At 38.7% G+C, this 24,429-nt stretch overlaps 1 protein-coding gene across 4 annotated transcripts in view; it reads left to right on the top strand.

Annotated features, from left to right (window-relative positions):
* U2SURP (U2 snRNP associated SURP domain containing) overlaps nt 1-8,443 on the top strand; it is a 57,333-nt gene extending 48,890 nt beyond the window's left edge. For all 4 annotated transcript variants that reach the window (XM_032144359.2, XM_032144358.2, XM_058433321.1 and 1 more), the window contains 3 exons: nt 1,891-2,009; nt 3,207-3,383; nt 4,571-8,443. In XM_032144359.2, coding sequence (XP_032000250.1) covers nt 1,891-2,009; nt 3,207-3,383; nt 4,571-4,709 — 435 coding nt within the window. In that variant the 3' untranslated portion in view covers nt 4,710-8,443. The remainder of the gene's footprint in view (nt 1-1,890; nt 2,010-3,206; nt 3,384-4,570) is intronic.
* The last annotated feature ends 15,986 nt before the right edge of the window (nt 8,444-24,429 follow it).

The following is a 24,429-nucleotide window of genomic DNA, read 5'->3' as shown; positions in this document are numbered from 1 at the left end:
ACTGCTCTCTGCTGTGTACTCCTAGGCAAGTCACTGCAGCCTGCTTTTTCTCTGAAACTGGGTTGATATTCCCAATTTTGTAAGATTATGAGTCAGATAATAGCTAATATTATTACTGTTACTCTTCATTATAAGTATTTTAGCTATACGGTTGCTATAAAATAGGCATCTCAGTCAGGAAATCATTTTCATTTTCATTATCAATCAGGAAAATGCATCCTACAGATCACCGGAGGGAGTCAGTCTGCTCAGCACCACTGTTTAAAAGTTGCACTCTATATATTTGGAAAAAAGATATGTGAGATTTTGTAAAAGATGCTACTTATGGCTGAGCACAGTTGCTCACACCTGTAATCCCAGCACTTTGGGAGGCCGAGGTGGGCAGATCACCTGAGGTCAGGAGTTCGAGACCAGCCCGACCAACATGAAGAAACCCAGTCTCTACCAAAAATACAAAATTAGCTGGATGTGGTGGCACATGCCTGTAATCCTAGCTACTCAGGAGGCTGAGGCAGGAGAATCACTTGAACCGGGGAGGCGGAGGTTGCAGTGAGCCGAGATCGTGCTATTACACTCTAGCCTGGGCAACAAGAGTGAAAAACTCTGTCTAAAAAAATAATAAGATGCTACTTACCTATACCCCATAGGAGATTACACCATGAGATGCTCACTGTTCTGATGGTAGCAAGCGCAAAATGAAAATTTGTGTTACCGCTTTAGTCTCCTTTGCACTCTATGATTATAATTGGAGAGAAGGAATGTGGTCCTTGCCTGATTCTGTAAATAGTTGTATTAGAACACAGCCATGCACATTGACTTAGGTATTTTGTAGGGTGGCTTTCACTCTGCTGTGGCAGAGTTGAGTAGTTGTGACAGAGACTGTATGTGGTCCACAAAGCAGAGAGCATTTACTGTCTGGCTCTGTACAAAAAGTGTTTGCCAACATCTGGTACAGGTTCTTTTCACCTTTTAAAAATCAGAAGAGTCAGCTATCACATAGCTTGCTTGATGCATATAAATCATAGAAAAATTAAATTCCTTTTAGTGAAGAACTAAGTTAGTTGTGTGGATTTATTGTCTGTAGCCACTCCTTTAATTATATACCAAAATCAGAATTTCAAATGAGAAGTGGCAGTTGTAGCATCTGGGGATAAGCAAATATGTTGGGTTTTTTTTGTTGTTGTTGATTGTAGAGTCATGTAGTCAGTTTGTATTTAGGATTTAAAATTTGCAGTGTAATTGGTACTTGTTTCCCACTAATAAAATTTCGATGGAAGATTATTGTGAATAACCATTTTCCTTTTCCAGCCTTTTCTTTGGTAAGAGCTCTTTTGGATTAAATCAACTTGTTTATAGTTACAGGGATCACTTTTACTGACTATTTTATTGTAACTTATGATGGAAAGGGGAGTACATTGTTAGCTTTTTCTGATTTGAATTTTTTGGCAGGTGGGACAGTGGGGGAAGAGCTCTGACTCTGGAGCTTGGTCTCAAATTCTGACCTGACTCTCCTGTGTGACCATGCACATGGTACTTAATCTTTCTGAGTCTCAATTTTCATCTCTAGAATGAGGATAATAGTAATTTTCTTAGGGATGCTTTAAATGATTACATGAAATGGTCTGTGGAAAGTTGTTTAGTATATTGTTTGGCCTGTGGTAAGCACTCAGTAAATGTTTAGCTGCTGTTGCTAGGATTAGTTTTATTCAGTATAAGCAAAAGAAATAACTAGTTTTCCTGAAGGGGTAGATTTTTATTTTTTAAATAGTATTGTACCTTAAGTAGTAATTTAAAAAATTATTTCCTATAAGAGAAAATATTGTTCTATAAATGAGATTAACCCACATTGATAGTTTTAAACAACTTAATATTTTCTATAAAAAATAACAGGAGAAAGAGAAGGAGTTAGAAAGAGAACGAGAAAGAGACAAGAAAGATAAAGAAAAATTGGAATCTCGCTCCAAAGACAAGAAGGAAAAAGATGAGTGTACTCCGACAAGGAAGGAAAGGTAAAACATTTCTCATATTTAATGCATATGCTGGTTTCAAGATTTGCAGTGGTGTTTTATAATATTTTCATCATTGATGCCAGCAAACTGGAAGTGTTTGTTCATGATGAACTTGTTTGGGTAAACGTGTTTGGGTCCTGCTTGCAGAAGGCAGAAATAGTGGAGAAATGGGGCATTTAGTTGGCACTTGACTTACTTAACTGGGGCATCATCCCTCCACATGGTTTATATGGTATCCTTAGCCTTAGTTCAGTGCAAGAATTCAATTACAGTATTAGATATCAAACCTGAGGTTTGAGTAACAAAACAACTTGCTAGATCTTCCTTGTTGCATCCAATTTAAGCATTTTTTCCAGTATCTGTGCTGAGGCTGCTACTTGTAAACTTGAGTCTTAGTCTTATCTTGAAAGGAGATTGTATACATAGGCCATAGCTCACTTTAAGTCTTCATTCTAATTAAAAGCATTTCTCTTTCAGTTTTTATTTCTTACTCTCACGGTTCCTAAATCTCTGAGTGAAGAAAATTGTTTCTCTTAAGTGAACTGAGGTTTTCCTAAAAAAAAAAAAACACCAAGCCATTGCAAATAAAAGTCCAGCTTAGTTACTCTACAGATAGTTACAAATAACAAGTTATGCCAATTGGTTAAAAGTCTGTCACTTTTTGTCTTTTATTACTATTTTGACATAATTTTAGATTTATAGGAAAGTTGCAAGAATAGTATAATTGATAGTTACCCTTCACTCACCTTACCCAAATGTTAAAAGTATTTCTACTTTTGCTTTATTCTTCCTCTTCGGTCCCACCTCCAACCATTTAAGAATAATTTGCCAACATGATGCCTCATTCTCTTAACCACATTCATTTAACCACAATAAAAATATCAGTTTAGGAAATTAACATTTGTAAAAACTGATATTTAATCCAGAGACCTTAATTAGATTTTGCCAGTTGTTTCAATAACCTCTTATTGCAAAGAGAAAATCCAGTTTAGTTGAATTCAGTTGTTGTCTCTTGACAACCTATCTTTAACACTTATTTGTTCTTGTTACAAAGGACTTTGAGTATTGTTAAAAGTAACATTACATGGTTAGAATAAAAGAGTAAGCTGGTAGGAATTAATAGCTAATTTAGTAAAGGAAAATGAATACCTGATCCTTTGCTCATTTATGGAATGTTTTGGGGGCTTTGTTCCGTAGGAAGAGGCGACACAGTACATCCCCCAGCCCATCTCGCAGTAGCAGTGGTAGACGAGTGAAATCCCCATCACCAAAATCGGAGCGATCAGAGCGTTCAGAAAGATCTCATAAAGAGAGCTCACGGTCCAGGTCATCTCACAAAGATTCTCCTAGAGATGTTAGCAAAAAAGCCAAAAGGTAAATGCAAGTCATTTTTGCTAATATTTCAGATACCAGTTTCCTTGTCATTTCATCAGCTTTTGAAAATAATTTGGTTGGCATACATTTTTTTTTTTAAGGATTTTAGAAAACCAAAGAGATACACTTTCATTTTTGGTTATTCCTCCCCACCTCCTTATCCCAATCTCTTTAATGACTGAAGTGAAGGCTTCCAACAAGTGAGGACCAGCCAAGAATTTTAAACATCATATCCAATGTTTTCTGTGGAATAGGGTTAGCTGCTTTACTTTTCGTTCTGTTCTTTAGTTTCTATAGAATATTATTTGATTTTTGTCAAAGCTGAAAGAAACACACATTTTTCCCCCATAGCAATATTATTAGCAAGTTCTTGGGTAGATATTTTTGGAAATACATATCATAAATACCATTTTTTCAGTATGTATTTTAGTATTTTGTATACTTTTTTTTCCTTTAGTTCCAGAAAAATGGTTCAGAAATGTCTTATTTATCTGGTGTTACATAGAGGAATTTTCCTGAGAGCTAAAACTGCTTTGTATGCTAATACTTTATTATTTTAAGTATTTTTAGTAAAATCTTTACAGAATAGATACCTTTCTCCTTTTCTAAATGGCACCTGTATATATATGTACGTATGTGTTATATATGTATGTATGTGTACATGTATATTTATTGGTTTGAGTAATCCTTCATGAACAGCACTTACAAAATTATGTCTTAAATGATGCCCTTGAATGATACTGCAGTAGTTGTTTGCTTCAGGATGATAAACTTCAAAGCTGCTGTGTTTTTTAAATTTTGTGAATGATCTTAGGTGCAACTTTGAACTTTATCTTGTAGATTAAAGTTCAAATTTGGGGGTTATCAGTCAGTTGGGGAGCTTGTTAAAAATGCAAATTCTTAGTTCCAACCTCCAGAGATTTTGATTCAGTAGAGCAGTGATAAGGCACAGAAATCTGTCTTTATAAACAAGCGCTCTACTGATGATCACTGATGCAGTGCATACTAAGTACAAAATAATCCGTGTGTGTGTATGTACAATAGAGTTTAAATTTTAGAAGTTCGTAGTCTTATTGCAGTGATTTTTCACTGTGCTCTGTTAAAGATCATTTTCGATAGTTTAACGATAAACAGTTTTGATCACATGAGTACTTTATCAATTGGGATTTTTTTGTTTGTTTCCTTAGATCACCATCTGGTTCAAGGACACCTAAAAGGTCTAGGCGATCACGGTCTAGATCCCCTAAAAAATCAGGAAAGAAGTCCAGATCCCAGTCCAGATCTCCACACAGGTCTCATAAAAAGTCAAAGAAAAACAAACACTGACGTAAATTTTTAAGATGCTGTCACTTATTGGAAATGCGATTTGTTTTGTGCCTGAACGGTCTGTTTTTTAAAAAAAACAAAAAATCAAATGAAAGAGCATTCCTGGGGTTTTTTGTTTGTTTGTTTGTGTATGCATGTGTAAACTCATGAGCAACTGCATCTGTAGATCTGTCATTGTTTTATATTGTGTAAATTACTTTCATTGTGGCTATTTCTCAAGATGAAATTTTTATTGTTCTAATGGATTTCATCAGAAATGTGTATAATGGATCTGCTGACAGTAGTAGTATTTTGTTTTAGGATGTTGTGACTTAGAAAAAATAATACAGATGTCTTTCCCCCTTTTGTAGCTTTGACAATTTGAATTAGATTTCAAATAAAATCTGAACAGAAAACTATAATGTTGTTTTTTTGCCCCACCGGTGATACTAAGTCCCTTAAAGTCTTACTGAGTTTCACACTACTGTTGTGTTTCTTATACCTGATGCACTTTATAAGCCCCAGTGTTCAAGTAGCTTAAGTTTTGTATTTACTAAGATGACTATCCAAATTAAGGGACCTGAGACTCCTATTTGGTGGTTTGCTAACCATTTTCTTTGATAAGTTTCTCTTGGGTAATACTAATACCCAGATATCAAAGACTAGGTAGATATGGCATGGCATTTTATTAGTGGAATGCCTGGATAAAACATTTTTTCACAGAAGCAATATGATTTCCATACATCCAACCCATGTTCTGAGCAACTACTTACTTTAAGGGGGAAATTAAATATCTTTTCATTTCCTCTTCTATTATGAAAGAAGTTTATTTGTAAAACATTTTCTAACAAGGTTTGGCCATAGAATTCTCTTGTATGATTGTTGACCTTTTATAATCTTCTGTAGGCTATCTTTCAAACACTGGCATCAGAATATTTTTTATAAGTTTGTGTTTAAACAGCTTAGTTGGTCCCCTCCCCACCCCAAGAGACTTGGATTTAGTTATAGCTTTAAGTAAAATTTAAAAATAAAATGATTTTCAGGAAACTTCGTATCTAATGGTTTGTGAATTCAAGGTGCAAAAAGTTGATTTAAACCATTTGCAGAGTTGAACTCTATTATGAAAATAAATTTGCTACGGTCTGAGGAAGAAATAAAACTTGTGTAATGTTGGTGGTCATAATACTGCTATAAATATAATAAACGGTTATGTAGAATTGAACTGACACTATTATTTGTGAACCTTGATTTCAGTTTTTTATGTAGGCACTTCATACAGTGGTTTGATGGTTTTTTTTTTCCTCCCTAAAAGAGAAAGTAGAAAACTATTCTAACAATGGATTGTTTTGATTTAGCTTGCTTTTTAAAAAAATCTTTTCAACTTGTTTTACTTAATCTTGCCTAGTCACAAAATAAGATGTGCTCTACCCATGATTTGGAGAGTAGCTATGTTAGCTGAGCAGTGAGATATACTATTTCCAAACGGTGCACACCTACAGTAGCTTTGGAAATGAGCCAGTCACTGTTTTACTTAATGGTTCTTATCAGCATGCAAATATTGCTTGAAAGTTATTTCCTTATTCACTGTTTTGTTAGTCCATTTTGTTAGGAAATATTAATTTCTAAAAATTTGTTCAGAATAATTAAAAGTGAACATTTGGTGCTGATACTCAAAAACCTACAAATGTAGCCATTTAAAAAGTAATGTGTTTTTCTCCCCTGCTCATTGCCTGGGAGAATGGAATTTTATATAACTACCTTTCTTTGCAAAAATAATGGTAGTGTCGAGTTGGTGGTGATTTTGGCATTCCATCTTACACTGGTTTCTAGTATAGGCTTAGAAATAATTGGTCAGGTAATAATCTTTCCAGTCAAGTTGCAAGGGATGCTTATTTCTCTTTAAAAAAAGACGTCCTGCAGGATGGAGTAGAAAATTTTAGGTCAGTTTTGGGTGCTTATTTGTAATATTTTTCTTACTGCATTGGAGTTTAGCAGTTCTTTTTTTCTGGATCCAGATACAAGTGTCATGGTTTATCTTACAGTGGGTGAAACTGACTTTCTTTTGGTTGGATGAGGATTTCTTAGGCCTGATAGAATATATATTCTGTGAAGTTTGTTAATGTACATATTAGATTGTATTGGATTTTTTTTTCTTGAATTGCAAGTGGTATTATTAGATAGGTTACTTCCAGTTTTACTTCATGACAGATTACCTAGAGTAAACCTACTTAATACTCCCATGGATTCTATGAAAGTTTAATGGGATCAGAAGTTGGTGACTTATAAGGGGGAAGATATTCTACCATATTTTTGTAATAGCTTATTATTCATGTTTCTTGTCTGAAGGACACTCAAGTTACAGAGCAAAATTTCTATAGGTTGACTAGAATGTTCATAAGCATGGTCTTCCAGTTGCAGGAAAGATCATGTTCTATCTATGGACTCTTACTGTCCTCTACCACAGCTACATGCCAGAGTTGTTTTCCACAATTCTTATAAAGGGCGTGACTTAGGCTCTTTACCCTCCAACTTAATGTTTATACACAGGGATTGTTTACTAGGTTAATGACATTTAACTCCCCTCTCTTCTGTAGGTGAGAGAAAATAAGTAAGTCTTGATCTGTTTCTTACCAAAGAGAGACAGACCTATGATGGAAAATGATCATGTCTCTGAATTGTTTCTTTAACGTTATAGTTCCTTATTACAGATAGTAAGCATATGGGAATTTCTGAGCTATAACATGTTGAGAAGTTAGAAATTAAAACTAACGCAAGAAAAGGCGCTGAATCAAAAGATGCTTTTATTTGGCTCAGAATGTTTTTGGCTTTTCTGCTAAAGGTGGCAGAAATTACTCTACACAGACCTGATTTTTCTTTATTGCAGACCATTCTTGTGGGCTTACCCTGAGACTTTTATCCCAATTAGTGAATCTTGGAGGGAATACTTGCTTATTTATGACTTATGTATTTCCCCCCAAACTTTAATATTCTTGAGCACTTGAAAATACTTTTGAGAAATTTTAACCGTGATTAAATTTAGGTTTATTAGAAATATTCTGTACACATTTGCCTCCATGGTGGCATAAGTTCTGGAAAAATTATGTGACCGTGACAGTAGTTTATCATCATCATTATTGTTATTCAAAATAAGGGTAAATAAATCTCTGTATTGCCAAAGTGACTTAAACTGCTCTGATGACCACATAGTGTGATCTCTTTAGCAGAGAAAGTTGGTTTTAAAAATAAATAGTACCACTTTTCTAAGACTGTACAGTTTAAAAATAAGGTTTTTTTTTGTTGTTTTCCTCTTCTATTAAGTTTTAGTGAAAAGCCTAATTACAGAAAATTGTGCAGATACTAGTGAAGATACTAGTATAAGTTTAAAGGAACATGTGACTGTAAAATCTCACATTTACAAAGTGCTTGATCTCTTCATATTTCACACGCATGTTTTAGAATAGATTTTAGGGAGTGTTTAATTCATTATCCTTTTGACTTTAAAAATTTTTGTTACCAACTTCCTAGGACTTAGATAATAATATAAATAAGTACAAATCCCAGGGGAAGTGTTGTGATGATAGACTAAAAGGTGGGAATGTGCTGCTGTTCCGTGAGCCTTGTTCCATTGTTGAAAATTTGATGCCTCAGTGTTTATTCAGTACCACCTCATGGAGCTTCAATGTAAATGGATTATATGTATAATTGGTAATTTGTATAGTTTTGTAGATTGTAGATTAAATGCACTCATCATGTCACATGTAATTGTGCTTGGAGTATTTGTGTTTTATTCTTTTACTTCAACGGGTTCTTGTCTGTTACATCTCTGGTGATTTGAAATATCAGGACAGACAGTTTGTCAGAAATGAGAATAATATAGTTGAAATCAGTTGGACTAAAATATTCTACAGCAAGACAATTTCTTTTGGGTGAACTGATTCTATAATTTACTTACTTTTAATGTAAGGATTAGGTTTATTGTTGAGCTGCTTTCCAGATCAGACTGTCACTTTATAGTTTTTCTACATAAAGATTATATAGTTGCAAACAAAGGTTGTGAAATTTCCCTTTTGTTGTTTTTGACTTTTAATTAATAAAAGTACATTGTTTTCATAGCAAACTTAGACTGTCCATGTAATTTTCTCCATATTGTTTTTCCGATGCAAGCCCAGTTAATAATTAGTTTTTCAGCAGCTTTCTCTCAAGTGAAATAAGTGATGTGACATGTTTATCGGTTATGGCTAAAATGTTACGTTTTACATGTTTAAACTATAATCATATGTTTTCATGCTAGATGGTTCTCTTGGTTGGTAAAGTTCATTTCCTTATTGGTTCCCTTTTTTAAAAGTTATTTTATTCTGTTTAATTGAGGAAAATTTTAAACATACTACAAAAGTAAAATAGTACAGTGAACCTTACATACCATCAACATGCAGATAACAACTTACATGTATCTCTAAATACTTTGTTTTTAAAACATACCTGCAGTGTCACTGTCACATTAACAAATCATTGGGTCCTTTTAAAAAATGACATTTAGTTATTTTAATTGTGAGAAGACGCTCATAACAAAATTTACCTCTTAACAAAGTGGTGTTAGGTATACTCATATGATTACGCAGCCAATTTCCAGAACTTTTTTTGTCTTGCAAAATTGAAACTCTGTACCCATTAAACAACTCATTTCCCTCTTCCTCCCGTCTCTCAGTATCATCATTCTACTTTGTTTCTGAATTTGACTACTCTAGATACAACATATAAGTGAAATCATACAGTATTTGTCTTTTTTTGCGACTGTTTTATTTCACTTAGCATAATATCCTCGAGGTTCATCCATATTATAGCATGTATATTGTTTCCTTTACAAAGCCCACTTTTTCTTTAAGTTTCCATATTACGGAATTTGAAAATGATTTAGCCCAAATGGTTCATTAGTATTTTCTATTTTGAGTAAAAACTTCAAAAGAGAACATGTAATACCAAGTGTATATGCCAGCTACTCCACTTTCTTTATTTTTTAACCATTTTCACTACTTTTTTGCTCTCTGTTCTCTTTAATGGTTACATATGATGTACCTTGGTATCAACGCTTCATAGCATGGGGTAAAAAATATACTTTTGAAGCAAACTGATTTTGAAATTTTAGCGGATTAGTACTATTGATGACCATACTTGAATGCTTTTTTAGTTTTATTTATTGCCTGATGAAAAGAAAACTTAAAATTTTGACATGTAGTAAACTCGCTGAATAGATACTCATTTTGTCACAGAGAAAGGAAAAATAGCTTTTTTGATTTTTTTCAAGTTGTTTTCTCCCATCCTTAGGAAACATAGTGTGTCGAACTGTTTTAGAATAAATAACTTACTTTTTGATTTTCAAACGAGATGTGGCATGGCACAATGGTGAAGGAAGAGGAAAGGCCTGGGCCGTGGAGTCATATTTGGATTTGTATATCAGCCATTCCCTTTTATCACCTAGAAGGAGGGGATATTAGCCTTGAATGGTTATTGAAAGGATGAAATCACATGTACATCACTGGCACAGGGTTGTCATACAGTGGCACTTAAATAAATATTCATTATTCCTGAGAACTAATGGTGGGAACATCTTATAACTAAAACAAGATAGAGAATAACACTATAATACCATAGCACTGATGCCTTTACAGGATTTCCTTATACTTGATTTGTATTCAGTTAACGGATTTTATAAATAAAGTTGGTGATATGTTGGCATATTTATTGCATATGGAATACCACTTCATAATCTGCTTTCCCAGTGTTTTAGATGACATTTAATTCTTGATATCCTATGAGAAAAACTATTAAATAGATTTTAAAATATACTTTTTATTAGTTGTCATTTATTATTGTGAATTCCCCTAACCAGAGTTCCTGGAAGGAGGAATCCCATAAAGGAAAATCTAAATGTAAACAGCTGAAATAGGGGATATGTGGAAAAAGCCTGGAGAATAGTATAAAGTGTGATGAAGCACTGGATTCTTTGTCCAAGTTCAAAGTAAAAGAAAAACCCGTACAATTATCAGAGCAGAGCAGCAGTATGCAGTTTTCACAAAATGGGTGGACAGAAAACAGAATCCTGTAAGAGAATTAAGAAGAGGGCTAATATTGGGAGTACAATTGAACTCCTGTGTTTTGTGTATATTTGCAAGTTACAGTTTGTATTTTCAGATTATTTAAGAATAAGAAATGTACCCTAAAATTACTTTCAGAATAGTTCAAACCATATGGAATTTGGAAAGGAAATTACAGTTTAAATTCAATTCAGAAATTAACCGCTTTGTAGTAATGTCCCCAGGACATGTCAAGTTCTTTGGAGTTCTCACAACTGCACAAATGTAAATCTGGAAGAGCACAACTTTGATTAGAAATACTATTTCCTCCTCCAAATAGCTGAAACATTGTCTTTGGAAAGAATAAGCACCTTGCTATATAGTTTGGCTACCTAGGCCACTAAATATTCTTACTACATGAGGGTGGTATTAGATGATTGATACGGTTTCGATGTTTATTCCCTCCAAATCTCATGTTGAAATGTAATATTCCCAGTGTTGGAGGTGGGGCCTGGTGGGAGGTGTTTGGATCATTGAGGCAGATCCCTCATGATTGGCTTGGTGTGGTAGTTCACATGAGGTCTGGGGGAAGCATGGCAGCTCCCCCGTCTCTCTTGCTCCTGCTCTTCCCATACAATATGCCTATTCTCCCTTTACCTTCCACCATGACTGTAAGCTTCCTGAGGCCCTCACCAGAAGCAGATGCCAGCACCATGCTTCCCGTACAGCATGCAAAACCGTGAACCAGAATAAACCTCTTTCTTTATAATTTGCTCAGCCTTGGGTATTTCTTTAGAGCAATGCAAAATAACCTAATAAAATTGTTTTTGTTTCAGCATATTTTGTTTTATTGCACTATGCAATAGCTACTGTACACATTTGCCTCCATGGTGGCATAAGTTCTGGAAAAATTATATCCTTAACTTCTAGAAACATAAGCAGTCTCTCTCACAGGATGTAGAAAGGTATCAAAAGCCAAAAAGCATTCTAAGTAGCTATTTTATATTTTCTAATCACAATAACATTTAGCTAACATGAACTTAAACTGTAAATTTCAAAGTTACATATTATGTATCGCTTGCATATTTCATAGGATGCTTATCCTCAACTTTGGATACATCCTATCTGAAGAATGTGTTCTCCCCAGAAAAATATGTAGCATGTCTAATTCTGTGCCAAATACTATATATGTGTAAATTCCACAAAGCAAAAATATCAAGTATTTCTCAAGAGACATTTACATCTAAAAATACTGTTTTAATTCTGAATTGATTGCCCTGAAAGCATGTGTAATTTGACTTAAATATTAGGTATGTTAGAGAAAGTCTTTAAGCAGGGAATGATCTTTGTACTTGTTTGTTCTCATGACTGACATGACCTGGAACTTGTAAAAACTCAGAATATTCTTTATTTGCATGTATTTTGTAATAAAAGTATTATTTATCTTGTCTATATTATATAATAAAACCACAACTAATAATGTATGAAGGATGAGAGAACAGTTTGGTGTTAAGGTAAAGAATTACTGTCCACTGTATATTTCAGAGCCTATAATGCCATTCATAAGTTGCAGAACTCAACTGTCTAGATCAGTTTAGTGTATTTCTAGAATAGTTTAGTTTTAAAATATTCTTCATGACTAACAATCAGCGTATATACTGATATTGTCCTCCCAGTCAGTGATTCTCTTCAAGTGCCATAGTGAAATTCAAAATATTAGCTACACAGATCACCACTTTGTAGCTTTCCTTGTATCTCATATGTCCGTATATAACTTACAGGGAAAAAGCCTTCAAGCTATTTTAGTGCCCAAGTGTACTCATACCTACCCTTCTTTATTCCACACTTGGGCCCTTTGTCAAGTGTCCTTGCATAGCACCCACTTGATGTGTCTTTGCATAGCACCCACTGGGCATCCAAGGACCCTTGAGGGCCTTTCAAAGCTTATGACTTATGACTGTATGGAAGACGGTTTACCTCTGGTGAAACAGAGCCTTTTGATGAAAATAGAGGAGGATGTAATAAACTTTTGAAGAAAATAGAGGAGTGGCCCTGGCCTACTTGCCTCTTCTGATTGCCTTGTCAATGCATTTATTCTCCACTTTCTCTGCAACCTTTAGTTCTTTCCTTGCAGAGTGTTGGAGACAAGGGAAACGTGATCAGCTGCCTGGTCTTGGGTAAGATGGTATTTTTCTGTTAAATTTGTACATACAGATTCTTAAGTTTGACTGAAACACTGCCCAATGCAAAAAGACTGGGGCAAAGAGATGAAATATTAATTACTTTCATAATCTTATATGTAAATTAGTTGCCAAACCTCAGGATCTTTGAGTTCTTCGGTTATTTTTTGTGGAATGTGATTTCCGTAGATTAATTTTGGACCTTGATCATCTTTAATGAATACAGAGCTTGAAAAGACAAAGTTCACAAAAGCAGAGTGCCTCTTTGAAAACCTGGCTTTTTGTGTTGTGTGGCCCAGCGGGACTTGCCCAGCCATAGAACAAAATACCTGGACTCCAGAGATCCAAAGACTCCCTTCAGCCTTCAACCATTGGAAGGCAATCACTTCCCAGCTGTGTGGTCTCGGTCAAGATGTTTAACCAAGGCCTTTTGAGCCAGTTTCCTCATTTGCAGCATGAGTGTGCCATCTACTTTACAGGATTCTTCAACAAGTTGAGCATCTACTATGCACCAGGCACTGGGGAAATACAGTGATGAATAGAACAGACAAGGTCCTTACTGTCTTGGGACTTACATACAAATGGGAGGAATCAGACGAAAATTTGAACAAGATAATTTCAGATAGTAAAATGTACTGAAAAACAGGGTGGTAGGATAGAAAGTGAGGGAGGGGTACCTTTCTTAGATAGGATGGTCAAGGAGAAACACTGGTGGTGAGGTTAAGTAAGAAGGTAGAGCTGGCTGTGTGAAGATAGGGCACCAAGTGTTCCAGGCCGAAGATGCTGGAAGTTAGCATGTTTAGAGGGAGACCATGTTGGCGTGTTGCGAAATGGAAAGCAGTCAGTGGAGTTCAAGTGCAGTGAGGAAAGAACGGTGTGGTATGAGATGAGGTTAGGCAGGGCTTGACAGGTTTAGGCAAGGGAGTGAGTGACCTGATGTAGTTTCAAAAGACACTTCAGCTGCTGTGCAGAGACAGAATGGGAGAAGGACAAGAGAAACAGGGAAATGAGTTAGGAGGTTCTTGGCTGTGAAGATTAAATGGGATTATATAAATACAGTATCTAGCATGCCCCAAGCACATAGCAGCTCTCTAATAAATAATTTAACTCCTAATTTCCTTGGATCTTGTGATTCCTTTCCCTGCAACAGAGGTTGTATTCACCCTAAGATTAGCTTCACTTCAGGAATCAAACCAGTAGATGATCAGGACATGGCACTCCTGTTGTTCTTAGGCTGGTGTAGGAGGAAATTATAAATTGTGTTGACTACAGAAGCATTAAAGCATTAAAGAATGCTTCCATAGTCACTGGCATAACTACCTACTGCACTGTAGTGTTAATAGATGTTACTTGGAAAAAGGAGTTGTGTGATAAATTAAATTGGGAAATCCTGGGCTAAATTGGCTTTTTTATAGCAGTACTTCTCAGAACCTTGAGTATGTACTGTCTATCCCCAGGCGGGAGACATTACGTATTTTCCAAACGTAACTGAACTCAGAGGTCTAAGGTTCCGCAAACATACTTTCGAAAACACTTTAGAACTGGGATTGGGCAACTTTGTTTTTCAGAGTCTGATGATGTAATTAATGGCTTGGTTAGGTGTGTCAGGGTCTTTTGGTACAAACAACAGAGACCATCTGTAGCTAAATCAGGAAAAAAGGAGTTCAGTGGAAGCCTATGGAGGCTCAGAGAATTGACAGTGCATCTGGAAAGCCAGATGTAGGAATCAGCAGGACAGGAGACAGTGGCAGGACAAGGAAGCCAGAATCACAGGTGGGGGCAGTCTGGCCAGGCTTCAACCTTCAGCCTCTCTATCCATCTGCTGGAGGTTCCAGTTCTAGGAAGGGGGCACTTGATGGACCTAGCCTTTCGTGTTATAAACTTTTACAAAATGTAACTTTAATGACTACAAATGATCATTTACTGTAGGTTACTTTGCCAAGACCCTGTTGTTAGAAATTGGGTTGTTTCCGTTTTTTTCTTTTCTAAGTAATGCTGTGATGAACATCATTATGCATAACATTTTTGTTTTCATTCATTTAAAAATTATTGGAATTGTTGGGTCAAAGAATATAAACATTTCAAAGCTCATGTGATGCATGTTGCCAACTTGCCTTCCAAACATGTACTATTTTTGACTTCTAATGTTGGGGAATGGGGGTGCTTTGCTGCACCTTTGCCAGCACTGGGAATTTATGACATGGCATTTTAAAAAGTAATTCAAATTGGATGCAATTACTTGATCCCAGCTGGGAAGATTTCTGGGATCTATAAAACAGGGAAATTTTGGCAGGCTATAAAGATGACTGAAGTAACTGGTCTAGTCATCTGAAGAAATTCGTGGGTCTAAAGCAATCCCACCTGCCTCTTACTGTGTGGCATACTGTGTGGCAGCCTTGTCTCTAGATCATAGATTGCCTTTGACAACCAAGATAGAAGGCCAAAGACTCCCAGTATGAATCTATTGTAACTGAGTTTTTTAAAATACTCTCTGTGCTATTTTTAGAAAAGAAATTGTATAATATAAACTTAAATTGTAAGTCTTTGGGTATCTTCAGCTGTTTTCAGTTTTTATGTGTAATTTTGCCAGGTTAGTGTTTGTTTGCTGGCATATGGTCATGGGGAAACTTCTCCTCCCTGTGACTCTTGAGCTGGAATGCTGTGGGATCCTCCTGCACTGGAAGTTAATCCGAAACTGGACCTTAATGTTCTTGTCCTCTAAATCTTATCTTGTGAATCATACTTCTCCTAAGCTTCCCACTCCCATCATCATGGGTGATGAGACACCTCCTACCTTCTGGGCCAAGGAGGAGCCAGGGCTTTTGATGTGGGTTTGCTCCTTTCCCAACAAGGGTCAGGTTAGGAGTGAACCTCCCTTAAGCTTCTACTCCGTCACCAAAGGTCAAGAAGAGAGACCTTCACTAATTAAAAACTGGTCATGAGAAAACCACAGACACCTAGCCCTCTCTCCTCTCCTTTCCCTTCTCACAGCTTCTCAGAACCTCTCCTACGTCATTTTCCTACATTCGACCCAAGAATGACCCAGTCCTTCATCCCAGGTCATGTCAGTTATCACGAGAAGCCCAGACTCACAGGTTACCCGTCACCTCCGACATTCTCATGTCCTGTTCTTAGCAAAGTTTTTCATATCTTCATCCTCCTTTCTGAATGTTCCTATTACCTTCTGGTGTGATATCTGGACTCTGAAGTTTGGAGGACAACTGGGGAAGGTTTGTGACCTCCATGTATAATCTCATTTGGAAGTTTTGAGTTCCCACGTGCAGGTGCAGCTAAAAGGCTCCCTCCCTTTCCGTAGTAGACATTGAGGTCTTCATGGATCAGGTAGCCCCATGCGCCTATGATTTCAAGGGTGACGAAAGATCCTAGACAACTTCCAGGGCATTTTCTGGACACATGCGTTTAAACTGGGTCAAAGCATCATGTTACCCAACAGGAATACATTCAGGAACTAATGCATTTGCATTCAAAAGGCAGCCTATTATCTCGAGAACGACCCTGGATCAGAGTCAGGCAACTTGGCTTCTTGCATGAACTGGCTGTATGAGTTTGGGCAATTTACTGTCCTTGTACCTCAGTTTCCTTGAGTCAAATCAGTATTTCCCAGACGCCAGTCCACCGACCAGCTACATCAGAATCTTATGGGGTGCTCTCAGAACTCAGACTGCCAGTCCCTACCTCTGAGATTCTTGTTCAGCAGGTCAGGGCCTAGGACCTGATGTATATATATTTTCTTTTAATTATGGAAAATTCAAACATATACAAAAGTAGAAAGACTAGTATAACAAGACATTCACAGCCACTTTAATTTGTACTAAAATTCCATACATAATTTTAATTGTATGTATTTTTGTATGTTTCTGTATAAGACATGGACTTTAGTGGCTACTTAATATCATGAAAAATCCTGGATGTTCTGAAATCCACAGTTGTCTTACAAGGTTTTTTTTGTTTGTTTTTGTTTTTGTTTCAGTTTGCTTGAAGTCTTTCAAATGAAATTCATGCATTATGATTGGTTAATATATCTCTTAAGTGACTTTTAAGCTGTTGATGTCCCTTAGTTTCATTTTTTCCCCTTTAAACTTGTTACAGAGACTCGGTGGTTTGTCCATGAGACTTTCCCACAGTCTGGATTCTGCTGAACACCACACCCACCGCCTGCCTCCCCAAGTTTATTTTCTGTAGATCAGTAATTTAATCTAGAGGTCTGATCAGATATAGTTCAAAAATTTTGGCACGTCTACTTCATAGATGATACGCACTTCTTTCAGGGCCACATAATGTCTGCTTGTGTCTCTTTGTGACATTTGCAGCCATTGATCATCATTGCCTGAGTTCTCCAATTCATTAGGGTCACAAACGGTGATTCCTAAATTTATCATTTCTTTTTCACTTATAACTTGAGATAATATAGAAAAACTTCCTCACCTACTATTGACTTACTCCACAGTACAGCTCATATAAGAAAGGCAGCCTCAATGCTTGATTTTTTCCTTTATTTTCCAGTTTTCAATGTCACTTTCATGCTGGGATATTATCACCATTCTCTAAAGTGACCACTACAGTTTTATTATTATTTTTAGTATTATTATAACCTCATGGATTTTAATGTATTTGATGTGCTTTATCCATCACAATTCTTTTTTTTTTTTTTTTTGAGACGGAGTTTCTCTTGTTGCCCAGGCTGGAAGGCAGTGGTGCAATCTTGGCTCACTGCAACCTCCGCCTCCCGGGTTCAAGCGGTTCTGCTGCCTCAGGCTCTCGAATAGTTGGGATTACAGGCATGTGCCACCATGCCCGGTTAATTTTGTATTTTTAATAGAGATGGGATTTCTCCATGTCAGTCAGCCTGGTCTTGAACTCCCAACCTCAGGTGATCCACCCACCTTGGCCTCCCAAAGTACTGGGATTACAGGTGTGAGCCACCGCGTCCGGCAATCTATCACAATTTTTATCCTTAGAATTCCCCTCTTTGGCCAATGAGAGCCTCTTCAAGTTGGCTTCTTAAGTCCCTTTGATACATGACATTACTCTTTCATAGCTTGTTTTCTGAAAGGACACATTCTCCAGCCTCATCTTGTACATTTTTTACTCCACACCTAAAACAACCATTTCTCCAAAGAGCTTTCGGGAACTCACATTATTTAAAGACTCTTCAGGTAATTCTGATGTGCAGCCATGTTTGGGAACTGCTAGGCATCTCAGGTTCCTTCCAACTCCAAAACACTGTTTTGTTTTTTCCTCTTGCTAATTAAAGTAGCAAACATATATTTGAAATGATTGTTAAACACTAATATGAAATAAAAAAAATACTTCAGTGACGTATTCTTTTCCTTTGTGCATTGTGCTTTAAATTTGTACAATGTTTTAAATGCAGTTTGACCAAATGTATTATGCTTTAAATATTTTCATACACTTTGACCCAGAAATTCTACTTTTAGAAATCTAGTCTAAGAAAATTTTTTTTTTTTTTTTTTGAGACAGGGTCTCACACTCTTGCCCAGGCTGGAGTGCAGTGGCACACACAGTTCACTGCAGCCTCGACCTCCCCTGGCTGAGATGATTCTCCCACCTCAGCATTCTGAGTAACTGGAACTACAGACACGTACCATCACACCCGGCTAATTTTTGTATTTGTTTTGTTTGTTTGTTTGTTTGTAGAGACAGGGTCTCCCTATGTTGCCCAGGCTGGTCTTGAACTACTGGGCTCAAGCAATCCTCCCACCTCAGCCTCCCAAAGTGCTAGGATTATAGGCATGAGCCACCACACCTGGCAGAAAACAATTTTTAAAATATAGAAAAAGAGGCATGCATCAGAGCTTATTTGCAAATTGTAAAACATTAGACATAGCTCTAACATCCAAAAATCGGGAGCAGTTTGTAAGACTGCTAAGAATTTACTGGAAGGAATATTATGAGGCCATTAAATGATGCCTGGGAGGACTATGCAGCCGTCACAAAACTGTATTTATGATATGTTAGAATATGCATACGAATAAAGTTTAAGATGGAATATATCAAAATGATAACAGGTTAGTAGACTTTACAGATAATTACTCCCTACACTCTGTCCTTTTCCACAATTTTTGCAAAAATTACTTAAAACCTGCATTTTAAGATTCTGTAAGTCTAATATTACATGATTAACTGACTTGCAGTCCTTTGTCATTTAGAAAGAACAGGGCTTAGGAAAGGAGGGGGCACAGAGTATAAGTCACAGCCCAAAGTTTGGGGCAATACCTGGGGAGTATTGGGACTGGAGGAGGAAGTGCTGGGCTGAGAAAGGCCGGTGGGCGTGACAGCGGACACGACTCTGCCTTCCCTGCAGTTTTGCCTGAGCGCGTGTCTTTGTTATGCTCATCAACTCATCAGCTACGAGCAGGGCTTGGAATCTCTGAAAGTTCCTTAGTCTCTCTCTTGGACATCCCAGGCATTTCCCCGCTGGGGAGTACTGTGGATTCGTTTTCACACCAAGAAAATCAACAAATGCAGCTTGCTGGGGATGACTGTCCAGCCTGGCATGCTAAGGAATTTGGTAACCAAGAGAATCAATAACAATTTGCTTGGGCTTGTAGTTTTAATGATTTAGATTTTGAACAAGCTCCTTTGGATTGTATTTATTGGTATATGAGGCAACTTTTCTCAAATCTTTTCTCACATCTGGAAGCCTTTCCCTGGCTTTCTCTCTCTTGACAGGAGGTGGTGCCTGAGGCGAAGCTGAGTGGGAGGAAGGAGAGAAGCCCTGGCTGGGACTGCTAGCACCCACCCAAGCCCCTTTGACCCCCATCTGCTGGCGTCTACTCCGCTTATCACCCTAGCATTTCACCTTCACGGGAGAGGTGGTGCTTGAGGGGTAAGGACGGAGAGGCAGACAGGAGCCACATTACAGAGGACTTGGAATGCCAGGCTGAGAATTTTGGATTTTCTTCTGCAAGAGCCACAGGGGCTTTTAAGCAAAGGAGTGATGTGGTCTGGCATATAATTTAGGAGAACCACTCTGGTGCAGACTGGGGAAGACGTTGGCGTGTGGTGAAACCAGCGTGAGGGCCGCCAAAGCTAGGCCAGGTAAAAGGCCGCAGGTAGTGATATGGTAAAATGGTAGTAATATCCCAGCACGAAAGTGACAGAGCTGGCTGCAGCGGAAAGGATGGGATTGACTCATCCATGGAGGAAAAGGCTGCTGTTAGTTACCAAATTCTGTTGTCTTTTCCTCCTTGGCACGTGGCTGAACCACTTGTCCTATGGCTGCTGTAACAACCACAAACTCAATGGCTTGAAACAACATAAATTTGTTTTCTTACAGTTCTGGAGGTCAGAAGTCTGAAAGTGCTGGCAGCTGCTTTCTCATGGGGGCTTCGGGAGAGAATCCTTTTCTTTGCCGTTTCCACCTTCAAGAGGCCACTTGCATTCCTTGGAGTGTAGCTCCTTTTGCTTTCTTTTTTTTTTTTTTGAGATGGAGTCTCGCTCTGTCGGCCAGGCTGGAGTGCAGTGGCGCGATCTCGGCTCACTGCAAGCTCCGCCTCCCGGGTTCAAGCCATTCTCCTGCCTCAGCTTCCCGAGTACCTGGGACTACAGGCGCCCGCCACCACGCCCGGCTAATTTTTTGTATTTTTAGTAGAGACGGGGTTTCACTGTGTTGGCCAGGATGGTCTCGATCTCCTGACCTCGTGATCCGCCCGCCTCGGCCTCCCAAAGTGCTGGGATTACAGGCGTGAGCCACTCCTTTTGCTTTCAAGGACAGTCACTCCAACCTGTTTCTATCTTCATGTTTCCTTGCTTTTGATTTGTTTTGTTTTGTTTTGTTTGGCCCTCTTTGCCCACCTGTATAACCCAGTATCATCTCATATTAAGACTGTCACGAGCGTTCGTGTGAAGAGACCACCAAACAGGCTTTGTGTGAGCTATAAAGCTTTTTAATCACCTGGGTGCAGGCGGGCTGAGTCCAAAAAGAGTCAGCGAAGGGAGATAGGGGTGGGGCCGTTTTATAGGATTTGGGTGGGTAGTGGAAAATTACAGTCAAAGGGAGTTGTTCTCTTGAGGGCAGGGGCCGGGGTCACAAGGTGCTCAGTCGGGCAGCTTCTGAGCCAGGAGAAGGAATTTCACAAGGTTAATTGCTCAGTGAAGGTGGGGCAGAAACAAATCACAATGGTGGAATGTCATCAGTTAAGGCAGGAACTGGCCATTTTCACTTCTTTTGTGATTCTTCACTTGCTTCAGGCCATCTGGATGTATACGTGCAGGTCACAGGGCATATGATGGCTTAGCTTGGGCTCAGAGGTCTGACAAAGACTCTGACCTTAATCGCTCCTGCAAAGTCTCTTTGGTACTTAAGGCAACATGCTCACAGGTTCACATAGGGATGAGGACATGGACATTTTTTAGAGCCCTTATTTTGTCTACTACACCACTGTTCCCAGTCTGGCCAAAGGAATGGGACCTCTTTTTCAGGCCTGGCCCACAAAACCTCCCTTGTCCTCCATGGTCTTTCCTTTTCTCTGTGCTGAGGACCCAGAGGGGAAGCAGAGCCAAAAAATGGGGGCGGCTGGGGCCCTGGATGACCAAGCAGAAGGGCTAGTGATTCATAACTGGAAATTTTCACTTTACAGTTTGTACACTCTAAATTTTTAACATTCTTATTATCTCTTATATTATTAAGTATGTGTAGAATTTAAAAATACCGCTGAGGGACATACACCCTGGGCCTAGTTCAGTGGAGAATAAGCCTCTGTGTTAAGCTGCTGTTTAGTCAAGATAAAGATAGGCTTGGAGTTTCCGATGGAACCCTTTGCCTTTGAGGTGTGGGGTGGGCATCCCAGTCCATATCCAAAGTCCAAATGTGAAAGTAGGAATACATCTGTTACCTCAGAGTGAAAAAATTAATAAGGCAATAGATCTAAAAGAAATTTCATAAATGTTTCTCCTCCTTTCTATTTTTAAATTGGTTTTCATAGGAGCCGATTTCTGGGGAGAACAACATATTTTAGATGCAACAAATTCATCCGCAGTCAGGCTTAGATCAGGTACCCGAGAGGCTTCGCGGCAGTGGGGATGGAAAATGGCAGGGATGAGACCATGATGGTGTAAGAGGGGAAGGGCTGGAGGAACAGGGCAGGGGTTTAGAGCAGCCCTCACTGGTGGTCCATGTTTCTGGAGGAAAACAGCTTTGGTTAAGGTCTGAAGTATTTTTCAATTCTACACATACTCTGAAATAATATGAGGTAATAAGAATGTTTAAAATGTAGAGTGCATAAACTGTAAAGTGAAAATTCCCAGTGGCGATGGCTAACAATTTTTTGTTCAAGTTTCCTGAATTGTTTTTCTGTTCATGTACTCATACACACATGCCCACCCGTCTCAACGTTTTCAACTTGCCTTTGATACTTACGAGATCTTGGGTATACTTCCTGATCATTACCTATAAATCTACCTCATTCTTTAATGACTATTGAGAGACATTTAAGCTGTTGTTATTTTTATTTTTTCTTATTAAAAGCACCGTAAGAGTGAATAGGCTTTGAGCACTGGGAGAGCACCTCAGGGAATCTATCCACTGAAGAATAAATCTCTTGGAGTGAAATTGCTGCATCAAAGAGTAGGAACATTTTACAATTTTAACAGCTATTTAACATTTCCTCTAAAACTATCATACCAGTGCCCCTTTCTTGAGGGGCAGAAGTTTTAGAGTCAAGGAGGGGCTTGGAGCAGAGGGAGGATGGATTCTTGTTTGAAAACCTGAGGGAGACAGGAGACTGGGGCCCAGAAAGAATCAGAACTCACTGCTCTGAATTGCAGGGGCCCAGGTGCCAAGCCCTGGGGAGAAGGGCCATGCTTGATCTAATGCTCCACTGTCACTGTATTGAAATTCTTAATTTTTTAAAGAGAGGCCCCACGTTTTCATTTTACACTGGGTCTCACAAATTATGTCGCTGATCTCCGCTGGAGGAAAACCGGGGCAGGGCCAGTGAGTACCTGTCCTTGTGGTGAGGGAGGAGCTGCATGGACCGCAGTTGGCTTGAAGTCTTGGGAAAGTTGGACTCCTAAGGGGGAGGCGCTCAGTGCACCCAGCTGGGGTCTGAGGGCCATAGACGCGAGGAGCAGCTGGACTGGGGGCCAGTAGGAACCTTTGTACATTGGCTCCCTTAGAGTATCCTAAAACAGTGCTCCAGTGGTTCTAGAGTGTGGTCCTCAAACCAGCGGCATCAGCATCCCCAGAAACTGGTTAGAAATGCAGATTCTCTGCCGGGCGCGGTGGCTCATGCCTGTAATCCCAGCACTTTGGGCGGCCGAGGTGGGTGGATCACGAGGTCAGAAGATCGAGACCATCCTGGCTAACATGGTGAAAACCCGTCTCTACTAAAGGTACAAAAAATTAGCCGGGCGTGGTGGTGGGTGCTTGTAGTCCCAGCTACTAGGGAGGCTGAGGCAGGAGAATGGCGAGAACTGGGAGGTGGAGTTTGCAGTGAGCTGAGATTGCACCACTGCACTCCAGCCTGGGCGACAGAGTGAGACTCCATCTAAAAAAAAGAAAAAAAGAAATGCAGATTCTCAGGCCCATAGACCTACAGAACCAGAAATTCTGGCAGGGCCCGCAATCTGTGTTTCCACAAGCAAGCCCTCTGGACGATTCTGACAGGCGCTCAAGCTTCAGAGCCACTCTCTAAACCAACCCTGAATCCAAGAGGGACCTCTCAGGGTTGGTTTCTAGAAGGCACCAGTCTTCTGGCCTCTCAAGGCAGAAGTGAGCCCTGCGAGAAGACACTAAGGAGTCTGACTTTTCTCTTGCCCAGACCAAGGCTTCTGAAGGGAAAACTCTGGACCATTACAAGCCTCCTGAGAATGTTAACTTGCTTTTTCTCCCCCTCCATCATGAATGTAATCTACAGGGCTAATAAGATGTCACATAGGCCTCATTTCTGTGGGTCCCCTGGTGGATACAAGATATAGTCTATAATAAGTTCTCCCCACATAGGGGGATAAAGAAAAGCCATGGAAAGACGAATATTCTAAAAGACTTATTAATGGTGTGAATTCTGCTTTCAAGAAGCTAAAAGCCACCGTGTTAGCTAATAGCTTTATGATCATATTTTAGACTCCTGGAAGTTACATACATCTAAGGTAAATATCTTTGTCAGGAAAGGGGGCTCGTGGGATGCACAGAATACGAGAATATTAGAATTCTAAAGGGCAGCTAGAGATGGTAATAAAGTTGTGTCTCATCTAGGAATAATTTTGAAAAATGCTAACGCAAATTGTAGAAACTCTCTGAAGAGTTAGTTTTTCGTGCTTTGGCCCAGTAGAATGAGTTATGAATGCACTGTATAGAATAGAAATTACAGAGCCACACTGGGTGCGTGGGGTGAGCCAAGGTCAGCACCATCCCCCTCCACTTCCCCACTAGCTAGGCAGAGCAGATGCCATTTAAACTTGCAGTGGCTGAAGCTCAGGGGGTCGCACACATTTATTTACTTATTT

Source organism: Hylobates moloch, unplaced genomic scaffold, assembly GCF_009828535.3.
Source record: "Hylobates moloch isolate HMO894 unplaced genomic scaffold, HMol_V3 SCAFFOLD_22, whole genome shotgun sequence".
Taxonomy (NCBI): domain Eukaryota; kingdom Metazoa; phylum Chordata; class Mammalia; order Primates; family Hylobatidae; genus Hylobates; species Hylobates moloch.
Note: the sequence above shows the minus strand (reverse complement) of the source record. Positions and strands in the feature narration are given on the sequence as shown.